Source organism: Enhydra lutris, unplaced genomic scaffold (genome assembly GCF_002288905.1).
Source record: "Enhydra lutris kenyoni isolate GAN:26980312 unplaced genomic scaffold, ASM228890v2 scaffoldscaffold39, whole genome shotgun sequence".
NCBI lineage: Eukaryota > Metazoa > Chordata > Mammalia > Carnivora > Mustelidae > Enhydra > Enhydra lutris.
The window spans coordinates 29,644,168-29,664,378 of NW_019154123.1; the positions used below are offsets into that span (position 1 = coordinate 29,644,168).

General features: G+C 35.3%; 1 protein-coding gene across 2 annotated transcripts in view; it reads left to right on the forward strand.

The window, feature by feature from the left end:
- Positions 1-20,211, forward strand: part of LOC111154979 (ArfGAP with coiled-coil, ankyrin repeat and PH domains 2) — a 168,484-nt gene that overhangs the window by 110,166 nt on the left and 38,107 nt on the right. For both annotated transcript variants that reach the window (XM_022514935.1, XM_022514936.1), the window contains exons 9-10: positions 8,489-8,563; positions 15,083-15,195. In XM_022514935.1, coding sequence (XP_022370643.1) covers positions 8,489-8,563; positions 15,083-15,195 — 188 coding nt within the window. The remainder of the gene's footprint in view (positions 1-8,488; positions 8,564-15,082; positions 15,196-20,211) is intronic.

Consider the following 20,211-nt stretch of genomic DNA (forward strand, 5'->3'; position numbering starts at 1 on the left):
CATTCTGACTGGTGTGAGGTGATATCTCATTGTGGTTTTGATTTGTATTTCCCTGATGCCGAGTGATGTGGAGCACTTTTCATGTGTCTGTTGGCCATCTGGATGTCTTCTTTGCAGAAATGTCTGTTCTTGTCTTCTTCCCATTTCTTGATTGGATTATTTGTTCTTTGGGTGTTGAGTTTGCTAAGTTCTTTATAGATTTTGGACACTAGCCCTTTATCTGATATGTCATTTGCAAATATCTTCTCCCATTCTGTCAGTTGTCTTTTGGTTTTGTTAACTGTTTCCTTTGCTGTGCAAAAGCTTTTGATCTTGATGAAATCCCAATAGTTCATTTTTGCCCTTGCTTCCCTTGCCTTTGGCGATGTTCCTAGGAAGATGTTGCTGTGGCTGAGGTCGAAGAGGTTGCTGCCTGTGTTCTCCTCAAGGATTTTGATGGATTCCTTTCTCACATTGAGGTCCTTCATCCATTTTGAGTCTATTTTCGTGTGTGGTGTAAGGAAATGATCCAATTTCATTTTTCTGCATGTGGCTGTCCAATTTTCCCAACACCATTTATTGAAGAGGCTGTCTTTTTTCCATTGGACATTCTTTCCTGCTTTGTCGAAGATGAGTTGACCATAGAGTTGAGGGTCTATTTCTGGGTTCTCTATTCTGTTCCAGTGACCTATGTGTCTGTTTTTGTGCCAGTACCATGCTGTCTTGATGATGACAGCTTTGTAATAGAGCTCGAAGTCCAGAATTGTGATGCCACCGACTTTGACTTTCTTTTTCAATATTCCTTTGGCTATTCGAGGTCTTTTCTGGTTCCATATAAATTTTAGGATTATTTGTTCCATTTCTTTGAAAAAAATGGATGGTACTTTGATAGGAATTGCATTAAATGTGTAGATTGCTTTAGGTAGCATAGACATTTTCACAATATTTATTCTTCCAATCCAGGAGCATGGAACATTTTTCCATTTCTTTATGTCTTCCTCAATTTCTTTCATGAGTACTTTATAGTTTTCTGTGTATAAATTCTTAGCCTCTTTGGTTAGGTTTATTCCTAGGTATCTTATAGTTTTGGGTGCAGTTGTAAATGGGATGGACTCCTTAATTTCTCTTTCTTCTGTCTTATTGTTGGTGTAGAGAAATGCAACTGATTTCTGTGCATTGATTTTATATCCTGACACATTACTGAATTCCTGTACAAGTTCTAGCAGTTTTGGAGTGGAGTCTTTTGGGTTTTCCACATATAGTATCATATCATCTGCGAAGAGTGATAATTTGACTTCTTCTTTGCCGATTTGGATGCCTTTAATTTCCTTTTGTTGTCTGATTGCTGAGGCTAGGACTTCTAGTACTATATTGGATAGCAGTGGTGATAACGGACATCCCTGCCGTGTTCCTGACCTTAGCGGAAAAGCTTTCAGTTTTTCTCCATTGAGAATGATATTTGCGATGGGTTTTTCATAGATGGCTTTGATAATATTGAGGTATGTGCCCTCTATCCCTACACTTTGAAGAGTTTTGATCAGGAAGGGATGCTGTACTTTGTCCAATGCTTTTTCAGCATCTATGGAGAGTATCATATGATTCTTGTTCTTTCTTTTATTAATGTGTTGTATCACATTGATTTGCGGATGTTGAACCAACCTTGCAGCCCTGGAATAAATCCCATTTGGGGGGAGCCTGGGTGGCTCAGTGGGATGAGGCCTCTGCCTTTGGCTCGGGTCGTGGTCTCGGCGTCCTGGGATCGAGCCCCGCGTCGGGCTCTCTGCTTGGCGGGGAGCCTGCTTCCCCCTCTGTCTCTCTGCCTGCCTCTCTGCTTACTTGTGATCTTTCTCTCTGTCAAATAAATAAATAAAATCTTTAAAAAAAAAAAATCCCACTTGGTCGTGGTGAATAATCCTTTTAATGTACTGTTGAATCCTATTGGCTAGTATTTTGATGAGAATTTTTGCATCTGTGTTCATCAAGGATATTGGTCTGTAGTTCTCTTTTTTGATGGGATCCTTGTCTGGTTTTGGGATCAAGGTGATGCTGGCCTCATAAAATGAGTTTGGAAGTTTTCCTTCCATTTCTATTTTTGGAACAGTTTCAGGAGAATAGGAATTAGTTCTTCTTTAAATGTTTGGTAGAATTCCCCCGGGAAGCCATCTGGCCTCCCAGGAGTTATTTATTTTATAACTGGAAATTTGTACCTTGTGATGACCCTCTTTACCCATTTTGTCTCACTCATCCCCCACCTCTGGCAAATTCTAGTCTGTTCTCTATATCTATGAATTTGATTTTTCATTTTTTTTTTTTTTTTTTTTTTAGATTCCACATGTGAGTGAAATCATGTGGAATTTGTCCTTCTCTGCTTGACTTATTTCACTTAGCATAATGCCTTCAGGGTCCATCTATGTTGTTGCAAATGGCAAGATTTCCTTTGCTTTTTTTTTTTTTTTTTTAAAGATTTTATTTTTATTTATTTGACAGACAGAGATCACTAGTAGGCAGAGAGGCAGGCGGAAACAGGCTTCCTGTGGAGCAGAGAGCCCGATGTGGGGCTTGATCTCAGGACCCTGAGATCATGACCTGAGCTAAAGGCAGAGGCTTAACCCACTGAGCCACCCAGGCGCCCTCCTTTGCTTTTTAAATGGCTGAATAATAGTTCCTTATGTATATATACACCATATTTTCTTATCTGTTCATTTATTGATGCTTAGGTTGTTTCTGTATCTTGGCTATTATAAATAATGCAGTTAACATGGGGATGTGGATATCTTTTCAAATTAGTGTCTTTGTTTATGTTGAACATATGTAGAAGGGGCATTGCTGGAACATATGGTAGTTCTGTTTTTAGTTTTTTGAGGAATCTCCATATTGTTTTCCATTGTGGCTGCACCAATTTATATTCCCACCACTGGTGCACTTTTCTCCACATCCTCACCAACACTTGTGATTTCTTATCTTTTTGATGACAGGCATTCTGACAGGTAATATCTTGTTGTGGGTTTTAATTTGCATTTTCCTGAGGATTAGTGATGTTGAGCACCTTTTCACTACCCGTTTTTCACATTTGGAGAAATGTCTCTTCAGATCCTCTGCCCATTTTTAAGACAGAATGTTTGGGTGTTTTGTTTTGTTTTAAGATTTTATTTATTTATTTGACAGACAGAGATCACAAGTAGGCAGAGAGGCAGGCAGAGGTGGAGCGGGGGGAAGCAGCCTCCCCGCTAAGCAGAAAGCCCAATGCGGGGCTTGATCCCAGGACTCCGAGATCATGACCTGAGCTGAAGGCAGAGGCTTTAACCCACTGAGCCACCCAGGCGCCCCATAGAGTTGTACGAGTTCTTTATATGGTATCTGATACATGATTTGCAAATATTTTCTGCCATTTGGTGGGTTGCCTTTTCATTTTGTTGATTGTTTCCATTGCATAAGTTTTTTGGTTTGATGTGGTCCCACTTGTTTATTTTTGGTTTTGTTGCCTTTGTTCTGATGTCTGTACTTTTAAAGAAGTTTAGCATGTTGGGAAAAAGAAAGAGATTTAGCATATTGGGGAATTTGAGATTTCATTTATTTATTTATTTATTTATTTTAAGATTTTATTTATTTATTTGACAGAGAGAGAGATCACAAGTAGATGGAGAGGCAGGCAGAGAGAGAGAGAGAGAGAGGGAAGCAGGCTCCCCGCTGAGCAGAGAGCCCGATGCCGGACTCGATCCCAGGACCCTGAGATCATGACCCGAGCCGAAGGCAGCGGCCTAACCCACTGAGCCACCCAGGCGCCCCAAGATTTCATTTATTTAATGAAGAAGTTTGATGCTGTGGAATATTTATGTGTAGGTTAAATGTGTAACCAAAAAGAAGATTGAAGTTAAAAATATGTTATAGACAGTATATGAGGGTGTTGAAAGGAAAAATTAAAAACAAAGGGTCTGTTTTGTAGTACACATAGCTGGATTTATTTTTTCATTTCTTACATTTGGATAAATGAAAGTCTATTGATTTTTCATTTGAGTTATACTCTTTTTATTTTCTAAAAAAATGTATATTTTGCTATTTTGAATAATAAAACTTTAGAATCTTAAGCTTATGGAACTCTTGGTATCTTTTTTATTTTTTATATATATGCACATACATGAATTATACATATATCACAGTATTATATAGAAAGTTCATTATATTCAAATTATTTTTGATAACTGAGCAGAACTATATATTTGATTTATTCTGGGACATTCTTTTTTGTTGATTGGTGAGCTTTCTGGATTTAATAATACCAATTTTTAGGTGATTTTTTCCCCCCCTTTATAGGTTCATATTACCTTTTGAGGACAGGGGATTAAGGTTGAAAAATAGAGTTTAGGGAAATGAGGAAAAAGGTAAGACTGTAAGAGAAGTGCATTCATTGACCAAAAGTAAATATGGTGCATACACATGTGTGTACATGTGTGTGTTTGTTGGGATGGTGTGCAGGGCATATGCCATGAGTTACAGAGATACTGTTCCCTGACTCTGTAGAACCTAATCTATTGAGGAGACCAACAAATCACCAGACTAATACTCTGTGTGACCAGTGTTCTGTCTGGGTATATAAAATGAGAACTTGCTTGTTGGTGTGCGATACAAGGAAACCTTGAAATACTAGTAGCTTCAACAAGATGGAATTTTATTTCTCTACATAAAGTCAAAGGCATGGTAGTATGGTCACTTGGTTTGCAGGGATGCAGGCTTACATTTTTTTTATTCTACTTCATGGTTCAAAGTGGCTGATCAAGCTTTAGTCACCATACCCACATTCTAGCTGACAGGAAAGAGGAAAGGGAGAAAGATGCATTCTCTTTATGGATGTCTCCTGGAATTTATAGAGTCCACTTCTGTGTACATCCCAGTGTCATACTGGCTGCAAGGAAAGCTGGGAATTAAAAACTTAATGCCAGATAAGCATGTGACCTACTAGAATTTGAGTACTGTCTTGTTAAGAAAGAAAGAGAGAATGGTTATTGGGGGATAGCTGGCTGTCTTTACCATATAGCAGAGTTTCAAAGAGTTATAGGAACATACAGCTAGGACCTGTAACCCAGACTTGGGAGGAAGGCAAGATCTTCCTAGGCTCTAGGCACTCCACACATTCTGTGAAGCATTATGTTGCACCCTCATCCTACATTAAATGTAGTTTATAAACAAATGAATTGGATTGTAGTTGAGTAGTTTAAATAATTTCATACTTTAGACATTTATTAATTTTGGTTTTACAGTTTTCCCCTCAATTCTCACATAATTTTTCAGGTCCTTGAAAAGCATCTAAGCTCTGGTGCCTTTTGGAAAATATAGCCTGATTGGAGGTGGCCAGTTCAGACATCCTTTCAATAATTCAGTTATGAGATAACTGGATCTGGAACTAGGAACATGGCAATAGAGATAGAAACAAATAGACTTGAGAGATATTTAAGGAATAGCCAATTTGAAGGTAGAGGGACATGATGAGTTGAAGTTTAAATATGTTAAATTTTGATGATAGGACATCTAAATGGGTGTATCTGGAGCGCCCCCCCAAAAAATGAGGTTAAAGGAGTCAATAGCATATAATTATTTATTGTGACCACAAGAATGGGTGAATTGACTCAAGGAGAGTTAATAGGTATCCCAAAATCATTTTAGTGTTTCCAAAGCTATTTTTGAAAAATGTGAGTGCTGGAATGGTATGCTTAAAGATTTTGATTTTATAAGTTAATATCAAAGGCCACTAGTATAGAGTAAAAAGAGAGTCTGGCTTCAAACAGGGCCCTGAGAATGACATAGTTTTAAGAGGTGGTTAGGTAAGAGGATCTTCATTAAAACACAGATGAGAGAGGAGGTGGAAAACTGGGAAATGGTGTTCCCATGGGCCAAGGAGAGTGTTTCAAAAAGGAGAGGATAATTATCAATACAAATATTGGAAAGAAGGTCCAGTAAACCTAGGACTGAGAACTATGCATTGGGTTTAGCAGCAAGGAGATTATTTACCTTTGTGAGAGCAGAGGGTCTGAGTGGCAGAAGCTAAACTATAATGGGTAGATAAATACAAAATAGACCAGTGAAGAACAGGGAAGATTTTTCCAGAAGTTGTGTTACGAAGGAAAGAGAGGGCTAGAGAGGAGTATGAGTTGGAGGAAGGTTTTACTTAAGGTAGTAGGATTTGCACAAATATATAAGCAGATGGAAATGGGAAAAATTAAAAAGTGGAGAGAGAAGTGATGATGTCTGATATGGTAGGAGTAGAGAGGATTCCAAACACAGGGGACTAGGGCACCTGGCTGGTTATAGGTAACTGTGAAACTCCTAATGTCCAGCACTAATAGAAGCATGGGCCATATTGTGCTATGCTCCATATTCTTCCTGATACAGTCCCAGTATGTAGGAGACAAGACTGTCAGTCTTCACATCTCCTCGGTTTTTACCTTCTCCAACCCTCCACCATCTTGAGACATTTTTTTCTTTATACTTCTGCCCCAACAGAGAGAAGTGAATTTCACTCTTTTCTGATGTAATAGTAGTGAGGTGGGATGTAGCAGAGGAATTTACTACTAGTCCAGCAGGCAGAAAACCATCACTTGCATTGCAGTACTAGTGTAGAAGGTACCTGCACACAAGTTTATAAATATTAGTTGAATCTTGGGGTCTGCCTGTACTTTACTTCAATCTGAATGGATAAAAAATACTTAAATGCCATTCAATTAAAGGATATAAACTCATGGTATAATGGTTATTGACTCATTCAGTATAAGAAAATATTGAGGGCATTTTCCTAGTGCAGCATGTATGAGTATTACCCATTAAATCAATGTTACATGTCACTAAGGCATGTATGCATTGGATCTTCAAGGGTAGTAGTATAGTTGCCATCTAAATCAAATATTTGTAATAGTGCTACATTTGTTTCAGGCTGTTTTCTTTTGGTTCTTTATTAATATTCAATGATAACTAAGATTCTGTGGCCAATTGTATACCTGCAACTAATATTATACTGCGTGCTAACTATCTAGGATTTAAATAAAACCTTAAAAAATTTTTTTTTTAAATTTATTTACTTGGGGGAGAGAGAGAGAGCACAAGCAGGGGGAGAGGAGAGGGAGAAGCAGATTCCCTGCTGAGCAGGGAGCCTGATGTGGGGTTTGATCCCAGGACCCTGGGATCATGACCTGAGCCTTAACCAACTGAGCCACACAGGTGCCCCTAAAAAATTTTTTTTAATTAAGAAAAAAAAAAAAAATTCTGTGGCCCAAATTATTCTCTGGTAGGGAAAAAAAAAACACCATCATTTGTAATAGAGAGTAAATAAAGGACCAAATGGTTTTTTTACAAAGGCTTTTTAAAATTTTGTTTTGTAAAGAATAGCAATGAAAACATTTATTCATTTAATACTTTATCTTTCTCCTTATTCCTATTGATATTTACATTTAAAAATTTTTTTCATTTATCCCACATTAATCAGATAAAATGACATGCATCATAGTCTAGAAGAGTAGACTCATATAATTTATAACTAATTGTTTGTTACTCCAGCAAAGAGTAGTTCAAGGAGCCAGAGCATTTGTCATAGTATTGGGAAATCATCTTTTCTGTTAGAAAAGAACAAGAAAGAAATGAGAGTTACGATTTCATAAGTTTTTGAGCTTTTAAAACAGAAGCTTAAACAATGGCAATTTTATACCCTGGCCTTACAAATGATTACTATTATTACTTTAAAAATTATTTTATTTTATTTTATTTTTTAAAGATTTTGTTTATTTATTTGACAGACAGAGATCACAGTAGGCAGAGAGGCAGGCAGAGAGAGAGGGGGCAGCAGGCTCCCTGCTGAGCAGAGAGCCCGATGTGGGGCTCGATCCCAGGACCCTGGGATCATGACCTGAGCCGAAGGCAGAGGCTTTAACCCACTGAGCCACCCAGGCGCCCCTAGAAAATTTTATTATTTAGCTCTCTCTTATCTGGTGAGTTGTTGTTTTTGTTTTTTGCCTTTTAGATTTGATTATAACATTAAGAAGCCAACTTGAAAACATGAAGCATTTTGAGTGATTGATTGGAAGTGTCTGTTCTGTTGAACTTAGGAGAGCTGGCCCCACACTAGTGTAGCTGCTACTTTTTGCTATTTGGGGAAAAAGTCACCAGGGTATCTTCTTTCTGCCTTTGATTCTGACTACTGAAATTGCAGGAGTCAGCAGGCAACTTACGCTAGAGTTCTCTTCCTTATTCTAGGAGTTCATTTTATTACTGTTGTGCCCTTGACAAGGCCTCCTGTCATGTTTGTTTGGCACCACAACTGTTCTTAGAAATGTTTTTCCTGGAGGAGTTACAGACCTTCTTAAAAAGGATTTCATAGCAGAGGAAAAAGAACTTCCATTTTAAAGTTGTAGTCAAAATGCCTTTTTAAGTAAACTTACATTGGCTGACTTACTGAGAGTATGTTTTAAAAAATGATCATACCTTTAATTTTTAAGTTGGCTAATTTTCTCCCTTATTGCCTTTATAGCTGGATCGACTGGTTGTGGATGCAGCAAAGGAGAAAAGAGAGATGGAGCAAAAACATTCTACCATTCAGCAAAAGGTACTTGACAAGAAAAGTTAAAGGAGAGTAATTCCCATTTTATAGAATTGTTCAATTACTGGTTTTAGCAAGATACTATTGTGTTGGAACAAATCCTTTAAGTTGCTATAGTAATTGAACTTGGTAGATAAATTCCTCCTTTTTTTGTGAAAAGTAAAATATTTTTTAGATGATCAGGCAGTATTTGAAAGCCATGTTTTTTTTTTTTTTTTTAAAGATTTTATTTATTTATTTGATAGAGATCACAAGTAGATAGAGAGGCAGGCAGAGAAAGGGGGGTGGGAGGCAGGCTCCATGCTGAGCACAGAGGCCGATGCGGGACTCAATCCCAGGACCCTGAGATCAGGACCTGAGCTGAAGGCAGAGGCTTTAACCCACTGAGCCACCCAGGCGCCCGAAAGCCATGTTTTTGAACCACTTTGCAAAAACATTAATCTCAAAAGATATTCTTTTAAAAGATTATTTATTATTTATTTGAGAGAGAGAGGGAGAGAAAGGACATGAGCAGAGGGGAGGAACAAAGAGAGAGGGAGAAGCAGACTCCCTACTGAGCAGGGCTCCATCCCAGGACTACAAGATTATGACTTGAGCCAAAGGCAGATGCTTAACCAGCTGAGCCACACAGGCACCCCAATCTCATAGGATCTTAGCTAATTAAAAAATGGCCCTTAGCCTCTAAACTGTTATTTAGAGTTTCAGTTAGGATATCACCAAACCCTGTAAAGCATGTGAGTAAGAGGGGGTAGGGTTTGGGTTGGGGGGAGCAAGCAGAGGGGGTGGTGGAGAACATCTTTGCATCAATGTGGTTGTGTAGTATAGTGGACTTAACAGCTATAGTTACTCTAAGGCAGCCCTTGCCCTCTCTCATGTGATAATGGCATTTCACGTGCATTTCTTGTTAATTTGCCCAAGCTTAGCTAAACAATTTGAAAAACGTATTTTTAAAATGAAAATTTAATCTGACACATTTTTATTTTTGTGTGTGAAGAGCTTTGAAAAGAACTAACGTGGAACTCAACCTAATAATATTTTGTTTTACATAGTCAGTGATATTTTTGTGTGGTAATCTGAAAATAAAAGGAGAGAATTGGAGGTTGAATCTAATAAAAGTATGTGACAAGATGTCTTCTGTACTTACCTGTCAGGGGAGGAGATATCATGATCACAAAAGTGGTTTTCCCAGGGTGAGGCTTATCCATTGACTCCAAATGTGCTGACTCTTAGAATTTCCCCAAATGTGGGAAACGTGACTGCATAATTTGTAATAGTGGGGCACCTTATTCATGTGTTCCCCTAAAAAAAAAAAAAAAAAAAAAAAGATGCCTTCTAGCATTGCATTAAGAAATCTGTTCCTGTGGTACTGACCAGTCAGATCAACTTTCATTATGGTTTTTTTAGAATTTAAAATACCTGTGAACTAGGCTGGCATAAAAGATGTCAGTAGAAAAAAAATTCAAGTGAAGTCAGTAATATAAGTAAGGAAAATTTTATTGATGGTGGGCTATTAATATCCAAAGAGAAACGTTATTTATTAAGGGAAAGATTTTCTACTGGATCATCTTTAATTTAGTTATTTCCAGTTATAGTTAAGGTAAGACTAACTCCCTGTTTTGTTTTGTTTAAAGTTAAAGTTAGACTCATTTTTGGTTGGGTAACTCATGTTAATGACATTACCATGGAAAGACTGAAAAATTGGGACCAGTCATTTCTAATTAAAATGAGAGATCGTGTTATTTTTAGAAACTTGTGACTGTTTGCTTAAACTGAATTAATGAATATTAGGTATCTTTTAATATCTTTCCCTGTTGTATATACAGCTCAGTGTTTTACTGAAGATCCAAAAGTAGTAGATTATTAAATCTAAGATTAACTTACTTGATTTTAAATAATAGTCAGTTACTGCTGTATAGAAAGTAATGCTATTTTTTGCTTTTTTTTTTGCCCTTAAATGCTGACATAAGGCTGCATTACAGGTAAAAAAATAAATAAATAAATAAAAAAGAAAAAAAAAAGAAAAGAAAATGTTTTGGTCACATAAAAAGGGGAAATATGTCTAATGTGCCTAATGTAATTATTTACATTTTTCATGAATTGAAATTGATCAACTAAAGAAACAATGATGCTATGCACACTCATGTACATGCCTTTTGGATATGTGTATATATTTTTGGTAGATTTATATCTAGGAGTAAAACTGCTGGTTCAGAGGGTATATATATGTTCAGTATTAGTAGATAATGCTAAATTACGTTTCAGAATGATATTACCATTCCTGATAGACAGCACTGTGTGTGAGTTCTCAGTGTTCCTTGCCACCTGATGGTATTGTGAGAGTTTTTAATTTTTGCTAATTTTGGTGGGTAGATACTGATATCTCTTTGCGGTTTTAATTTATGCTTTAGTTACTAATTAGCTCTAGTACCTTTTCTTCTGCCTTTTGGTCATTTGGATATCCTGTTTGTCAAATGTCTGCTAGTTTTTCTTCCATTTTTCCATCAGGTTGCCTAAATGTTGATAAGATTCTTCATATCATCTGGGTATAAGCCTTTTTGGGGGGATATATGTGTTTTTAATTTTCACATAGTTTTTTTTTTTTTTTTTAAAGATTTTATTTACTTATTTGATAGATAGAGATCACAAGTAGGCAGAGAGGAGAGAGGAGGAAGCAGGCTCCCTGCTGATCAGAGAGCCCGATGTGGGGAGAGATCCCAGGACCCTGAGATCAGGACCTGAGCTGAAGGCAGAGGCTTTAACCCACTGAGCCACCCAGGCGCCCCATTTTTTTCTTTTTTTAAATGTCTTATGTGTTTGGTACTTTTTGTGTCTTGTTTAGTAAGTCCTTCTTATCCCAAGATCATGAAGATGTATCTCCTGTATAATCTTCTGAGTATTTATAGATTTACCTTTTATGTTTAGACCTTAAATCCATCTGTAATTGGGTGATTGTGTATGGTGTGAGGTAGAGATTCAGTTTCCTTGTATTCTTATACTGGTATCTAGATGACTCAGAATCAGTTACTAAAAATGTGTTCTTTCCTACTACTCTGTTATACCTTCTGATTTACATCATGTTTGCTTACATGTGAAGTCTGTTTCAGACTTTCAGTTCTTTTCATTGGCCTTTTGTCTTAATTGTGCCAATACTATGCTGCTTTAATTATTTTAGCTTTATAGTGTATCTTGATATATGACAAAGCAAAGCCTCTTAGGTTCTCTGCTTCAAAAGTGAATTGCCTAAATTTTCCATTCTTATATAAATTTCAGGAGCAGACTTTCAGGTTGCATACAAATAGCTTTTGGGATTTTGATTGATTTCATTGGATCTGCGAATCAATATGGGGAAGAATTGTTATCTTTATTTTACAATGTCTTCTAATCTAAGAGCTTGAAATATTTATTTCTTTAAATTTTCTTTAAGGTTCTTTATAAGCTTGATATTTTCTTCTACATCTTTTGTTAAACTTATAGCTATATATATATATATATATATAAACTAGATAGCTATATTGCAAATGCTATTGTAAATGTTGTCTTTTAAAATTTTCTTCTCTCACTGTTTACTTTTATTTACTTTTATTTTTTTAAGATTTTATTTATTTATTAGAGAGAGACAGGAAGAGAGGAACACAAGCAGGGGGAGTGGGAGAGGGAAAAGCAGGCTTCCTGTTGAGCAGGGAGCCTATGCAGGGCTCGATCCCAGAACCCTGGGATCATGACCTGAGCTGAAGGCAGATGCTTAACCAACTGAGCCACCCAGACCCCCTTCACTGTTTACTTTTATTACATATTAGAGTAAAATTGATTTTTCTGTATTAACTTTGAAACCAGTTTTCTTGTTGTGCTCTCTTTAATGCTAGTTTATCTCTGGGTTCTTTTGGATTTTTTTTTTTTAAAGATTTTATTTATTTATTTGACAGACAGAAATCACAAGTAGGCAGAGAGGCAGGCAGAGAAAGAGGAGGAAGCAGGCTTCCCGCCAAGCAGAGATCCCAATGTGGTGCTTGATCCCAGGACCTTGGGATCATGACCTGAGCTAAAGGCAGAGGCTTTAACCTGCTGAGCCACCCAGGCGCCCCTTTTTGGATGTTTTTTGTACAAACTCATAACATCTGCAAATAATAGTTTCTTCCTTTCTGATTCCAATTCTTTCCTTCTTGTTTATTTTGTTGGCTAGGACTCCTTCTTCTTCTTCTTCTTTTTTTAAAAGATTTTATTTATTTATTTGACGGAGAGATAGCATAAGTAGGCAGAGCAGCAGGGAGAGGGAGAAGCAGGCTCTCTGCTGAGTAGGGAGCCTGTTGCGGGGCTTGGAACATGACCTGAGCCAAAGGCAGCTGCTTAACTGACTGAGCCACCCAGGTGCCCCTAGAACTTCTAACATAATCTTGAAGTGATAATGGTCGTTCTTGTCTTGGTTACAATTTCAGAAGGGAAAGCTTCTGTTAAATTCTCTTTATTGGCTATCTTAGTCTTGCTTTCTCTTCCCTGGGCCTCCCACCAAAAAGCTTCAAATTCTGATGAGGGAAATGCCCTTAAGGTGAAATCTGGCTTCCTTCATCTGCTTACCTGTTCAAGCCTCCTACTTTCGCTTAACCTTTGGCCTTTGAGTATTCCTTCCTGATTTGTCAGGTATCAATATATTTAAATTATAATATTATATATTTTAGGCATTGTTACTACTTTCACTATAAAATCATATAATCTGTCACATTTTAAATACTATATTAATTGATACTAACAATAAATTAAAGACTTAACCTATCTCAGGAAATGTAGTTGAAAATTAGAAAAATACTTATAAATGCACTGTACTTCAAGGAGGTTATATTTTAATGTTTTAAATAGCATCAGAGTAATTAAAAAACTTCCAGTGTTATAAATGAAACCTTTAGAATTTTGCAAATTCAGTTAAATCAATTGGTTACATAATCCTGTGTGCATAATTAAATAAATTACAGCTTCAAATAAATTTTAATTGAGGGAATTAAAGTTTTCATGATTTTTTTTTTTAAAGAAAAAGCAGGATAAAGTGTAGCAATTCGTTTATAAATTGTTTCATTTGATTATTTTGGATTAGCATGTTTTTTATGGTTGAATTTTGAGAGCTGTCAGCAGAGTTTTTGTTTTTAATAAATTTTGTTTTTCTGAATTTAGTCTGTTTCCATATTCCATCTTTGTAGACTCGTAGATTTGGAAGGCCCCTAGGTGGATTCTCACTCTGCCTCCCCTCTAGGCGAGGACCCTCACATCCCAGCATTCTTGGCAGATGGTCATGTAGCTTCTGCCAAAATCTTTCTCAAGACAGAGTTTGCTATTCTCTAAAAGGATAATATTCTAACTTTGATTATTGGCCCAGAAGTAATTTTGAAAGTTCTGAGACTGATTTTTAGAGTTTTAAAATTGGGAATAGCCGCAGTCTTTCAGTTTGTACAAATTATTTTGTAAGTTCATCAAGAAATATTTTATTTTTTATTTTTTTAATTTATTTATTTGAGAGAGAGACAGCATGAGAGAGAGTATGAGTTGGCGGGGAGGCCCAGAGAGAGGGGGAGAAGCAGAAGCAGACTCCCTGTTGAGCTGGGAGCCCAGTGTGGGCTCCATCCCAGGACCCTGGGATCATGACCTGAGCTGAAGGCAGAAGCTTAACCAACTGAGTCATCCAGGTGCCCCAAGTTTTTTTTATTTTTTATTTTTTTATTTTTAAAATTATTTTTGTTATTTTTTTAAAAGATTTTATTTATTATTTGACAGATAGAAAGAGAGACCCCAAGTAGGCAGAGAAGCAAGCCGAAGAGGAGGGGGAAGCAGGCTCCCTGCTGAGCAGAGAGCCCAATGTGGGGCTTGATCCCACGATCCTGGGATCATGACCTGAGCTGAAGGCAGAGGCTTAACCCACTGAACCACCCAGGCGCCCCAGATTTTTTATTTTTAAATGCTCTCTCCACCCAACATGGGGCTCTAACTCACTACCTTGAGATCAAGAGTTGCATGCTCTACCAACTTAAAAAACTACCACAATAGTAATATACTCAGAGAATAGTAGTAGATTTAAGTAATCCCAATTTAAATATATCTATATTCCTTGTTTTTGTTAGCACACACATCATAATATAATATTAGGGTGAAATGGAAACATTTTAAACATAACATGCATAGTATTTATTTGCTCCTTTTGTCTATTTGTATACATAATATTTTGTGCCTTTAATCACTGTGCATATAACATATTGTTTTCTCTTTCAGAATATATTCTGTGTAATCATCTGTGCTTTAATATTGTCATTATAATAATTATTGCATAACAAGCCATTGAATTGAAATACCTTAATATGTTGAAGCATTCTTCTATTATCTAACATTTAGGTCTCCTCTTTTCTTACGATATTGTTAATACAGCTGTTTTAATACAAAGCTTTTCTGTTTAATACAAAGCTTTTTCTGGCTTGAGCTGTTTCTCTACAATAAATTATTTGTGTAGGAGACTTAATCAAATCATATGAACTTTTTTATTTCGTTTAGGATTTCTCCAGTGATGATTCTAAGTTAGAATATAATGTAGATGCTGCAAATGGCATTGTTATGGAAGGATATCTGTTCAAACGAGCCAGCAATGCCTTCAAAACTTGGAACAGGTAATATATTTCAAATACTAGTCTTGATCTTGCCATGTTGTTTCTGACCTTCGCTGTGATTTGACAGCTCTTTCATAATTCTTTAAATTCACAGTCCATAATAACTTTCTTGAACCCAGTCCATTGAAGATAAGTTGCCCTTTAGGAAAGGGGATCCTAAGAAGCCAGTAAAAAGTGATAGCACTAATTCTAAAGGGTAAAATTAAGCAAAATATAAACCAGGAGGCAAGATTTTTTTTTCCCCCTTGGGGTTCCTTCTCTGTGTGATGTTTATGTACATTTTAATTTAGTGTTTGCTTATGAACTTTTAAGCTAGGTGATCCTGATCTTTTGATCTTTGCAATAACTTTAACCAGGACTTTTAGGAAATGAGATTGTTTTTATATGTGAAGTGTCTGTAGCAGTTGGTGCTCCTTTATTCTAAACTTGATGGCTACCAAAAATGTTGCTTTTTGTTGTTGTTAAACTGATTTTTATAAAGTATTAATCATATAAATATCTTTTTATATAAATATAAAAAGTATTTTATTATGCTTTTCTGTGTATTAATACAATAAAGTAAAATAATTTCAGACATTACAGCATAAAAAAAGATTGTGTTGGCTCAGGATCATCTTTCCAAATAGTAGTGATTAGTCTTTTATTTAAGGATGCCTCTGTTTTTGCAAAAAAAAAAAAAAAAAAAGTAGAATAATTTTGTAATAATTGAGAGTGACATTGGGTTCTGGTGAATTGATTTACATTTTTGGTTGAATGTGTATGTTTCATTTGCTTCTTGAACAAGACATGAATTCACTTAATGATAGAGAAGATTGTTGTTTTTTTTTAAATGGACATTAGCAAAATAAATAGAATTTTCTTGGTAAATTTAATTTAGTATACGTTTTTGTTAATTTAAATGGAAACTGTATGCTTGAATATTTAATGTATTAAGATGGATTTCTAGTGCACTTATTTTGATTTCTTGGTGATGAGATTATATGGAACAAACATTCACTAGTATTTTCAAATGTCAGTGATTTATTGAGCATTTCCCTAGCATTTGATATTGCCAGATACTTAAGTCTATGAGGTGTTTTTTATTTGAAATAATTTTTCTTTACATGAGGATGAATATAAATAGAAAGTGATTATATTTGATATTAAGCCTCTTTGAATTATGTAGAACTTATAAAATAATGAAGGAATACAGAAGGACCAATTAAGGTGGTCTGGGTAGAATAGTGTTTTTTACCATTGTAAAATGAAAATGAAAAATTAAAATTCTATTTTCTAAGCTGTTTAAATTAAGACAGTTTTAACTTTTTCCTGGCAAATTTCCACGGCCAGAATAGGAAATTAAAAGAAAACAATAGTGTGTCACTTTTTATAATAAATAAAGATTTGTCAACCAGTACAGTTTCATGAGGTAATGTTAGAATTGAATTTTAACCTTCAGATTTCAAAACAACCTACTTAAAGTTTAACACAGTGAAAATACAGTAAATCCATAGAAACTATACCATTATGTTAAGAAGAAATGAATCATCTTCCCTGGACTACTCCAATGAGAAATGATCTCACACTTCAAAATGAAGCACAGTAAGTGTTAGTGGAAAATTGCATTGCCATTTAGGGCAATAGGAGAAAATTAATTCTGATTTAAGCGTGGACCTTTTGTTTTTTATTACTTGTTTCATGAATTCTATTAATTGGCATAGATAATAAAATGTAACTAAAAGCAAGTAGGGAACAACTATTAAATTCTCAGTTGTAGATATGTTACCTTCCCTTTTTTTTTTTAAGATTTTATTTATTTGTTTGACAGAAAGAGCACGCACAAGCGGGGGGGAGCAGCAAAAGGAGGGAGAGAAGCAGACTCCCCGCTGAGCAGGGAGCCCTATGTGGGGCTCCATCCCAGGACCCTGGGATCATGACTTGAGCTGAAGGCAGATGCTTAACAACTGAGCCACCCAGGCGCCTCTCTTACCTTCCATTTGTAAAGTGGAAAGACAATGCCTTTGGAAATGTGGCTGCTTTTTAAAGGAGATGCCATCTAATTGTAGTGGATGACAGTTACTCACTAGAATCTTGGATCATATTTCAACACCCTAATTTTTAGTAAAGAAATGAAGGTGCAGAGAGATGGTTGCTCTTTGAAGGTCACACAGCTGGTCTGTGACAATACCGAGGCCTAGAATCTGTTATCTTTTTTTTTTTTAACTTGCTATGGAAATTCCATATAAATTTTTGCTTTGATAAAGCAGAATATGTCAAATATTTTTAAAAAACTTAAGAACTATTAAAAAAATAGTTCTCCTAGACGATTTACATTATTAGGAAAATTATGAACAGATTATTTCATTTTCATATGCCTTTAAAAAGAATGTTTTCATGAAAATACCAGTAAAAAGCAGACTTCTAAGGAATATAGTATATAAACATTGTATAGAAGTCTTTTCACAGAAAACAAAAGTCAAAAGCTTATAACAAAAGTTTTAGATATTTTCTAGGTTATAGGTCTGTAATGGTGAAAGGGAGAAGAAAAATCTGTTAAATGTTATTTAGAATTTTTTTCTGCTTTTCAACTTAAGAATGTATCTTAAAATTCTTATATGAAGTTTATAAAAAATCTAATCTCAGGAAATACTTGCAAATACCTTCCCTTTACCTATATATGACTGTAGAATCTGCCCTTCTTCTCTAATTAGTTTTCTATCCAGCTTGATTTCATATAATTAGACTTCAAATAAAAGATATATTTGTAATATTTGTACCTCAGCTTTAAAAATATAGGATCCCAACTCTGCAAGCATAAAGATTTTTCTGCCTACTGTTTAAGTATCTTCTTTAGATTGTCCGTAGATTAGTTTTAGGGTACACTTTTTCTTGTCACTATAAGGTACCAATCCTATGATGACAAATTTGCCATTATCTATAGTTTGATGGAATGGTGGCATGTAATATTTTCAAAGCCATTTATTTCTTTGTTTGTTTTTATTTCATTTCCAATTAACATAGAGCGTAATACTAGTTTCAGGTGTAGAATTTAGTGATCCAGCACTTACAAATGCTGGGCTCACCACAAGTGCCCTCCTCAATCCCCATCACCTGTTTAAACCAACTTTTAGAAAAGACTTATTTCCTGAGAGAAATGTGATTTTTTTTTTTTTAAAGATTTTATTTATTTATTTGACAGACAGAGATCACAAGTAGGCAGAGAAGAGCCAGGCAGAGAGAGAGGAGGAAGCAGGCTCCCTGCTGAGCAGAGAGCCTGATGCAATGCGGGGCTCCATCCCAGGACCTTGAGATCATGACCCGAGCCGAAGGCAGAGGCTTTAACCCACTGAGCCACCCAAGTGCCCCAGAAATGTGAATTTGATTAGGAATTCCCAGGTAGTTTAAAAACCTGTCCCTGTGCTTCATAAAATTTAAGCATCATTCTCTAATTTGAATTTTAATAGAAGAGATCATATTTTGTGTGATGTGATTGAAAGAATGTAAGGAGTGAGACACTTTATGTCTTATGTGAATTGTTGAATTTGTCTCTTGGTTTCAGATTTCTAGTTTGTAGTGTCTCAGGATTTTTATATGTCTGTAATACATGTTTTTCTGAAAACACATGAGATCTACCAGAATTATCTTTCCATATCAGGCCATTTTCTCAATGTGGCAACTTCACCTCAGGCTCAAATCAAGGCCAGATGGATTATTCATACCTATATATATATTTGTACCTATATACATATATATGAATGAATAAGGAAAATAATTAAGTGCTTAGATTATTTAGTAGTAAACTGGTTAAATGAATAAACAATTATTACATGCTATAGTCAGATTGTGTTGAAGTAGAAAATATAACTAAAAGCCTAAAATGTATTGTACAGTTTCTTAAAGTATTATATATGCTGCTAGCTCAGATATAAATTTGTTTTTATTGGCTTTTTGTTTTAAAATAAGTGTATGATAGATTAAAGATACTCTGCTTATGTGTGGCCTTTGTCTGCTGTCATGATGAAAAGGGGGAGAGCAGGTGGGAGGTAGGTTTATTTGCCTAATAATATTTTATAATCTTTGAAATTCTTAATTAGTGATCCTACTTTTCTTATGAAGAGTTTCATTTGTTTCAGGTTTATGAAGATATATCTATAGTGATTATTTCCCTTAATTTTTTAGGAGCAACTTATTAAAATGAGGAGAAGTACTTTATTTTATAGCTATCACTATAGAGGGAGAAAATAATAGTAGAGGTATGCCCAAGTGTGCCAAGTCCTACCAGAACTTTTTATAGCATAATAATTGAAGAACATTTTTGAATATTTCTAAAATATTAGCATTTCAGATTCCTAAGAGTTAGAGTTGTGTAAATGCATACGTGTATATATTTGAGAGCAAAATACAACAGATATTTTTGACTCTTTTGTTAGGTTTGAGCTTAAGCTTGTTTCTTTAATTCTTGCTTTATTTTCATATCATGCTAGTCCTTTGCTTATTTTGCACATTTGCGTTTTCATTCTTTTACCACCTTTCCTTTATGTTTTAATCCTGCCCCATTTTTTCACATGACAGGAAAAAGCCCGATCATATCAGGTACCAAATGGCTTCCTTCCCCTCATTTCTGCCTTACTCCAGTTTCCTCTTTGGCACGAGAAAGCTCATAATTAACCTGCATTTCATTTGGATTACTTGCAATGGATATAATGTCTCATGTTTTAAATTGGAAAGAAAATATACATATTTCATTTGAAGAATGGAATTATCTTTTCATTGCCAATTGCCTCAATATGTTTTAATTGATATATTTTAATATATCAGTTTTAATTGATATATTTTAATTTGATACATTTATAGTAACTCAAAGATGTAGATGAGTAAGTAATATGAATGCCTTTGTATCTTTTTTTTTTTTTGAGGAAAATAAGCCAGTAAACACTTTTCAAAATTTTAAACAGTAACTAGGAATTAGTGCCTTTGCTAATAATCATGTTAGTTTTATTGAAAATAAAAATTGTCAATTCCTAGAGGTTTTTTTTT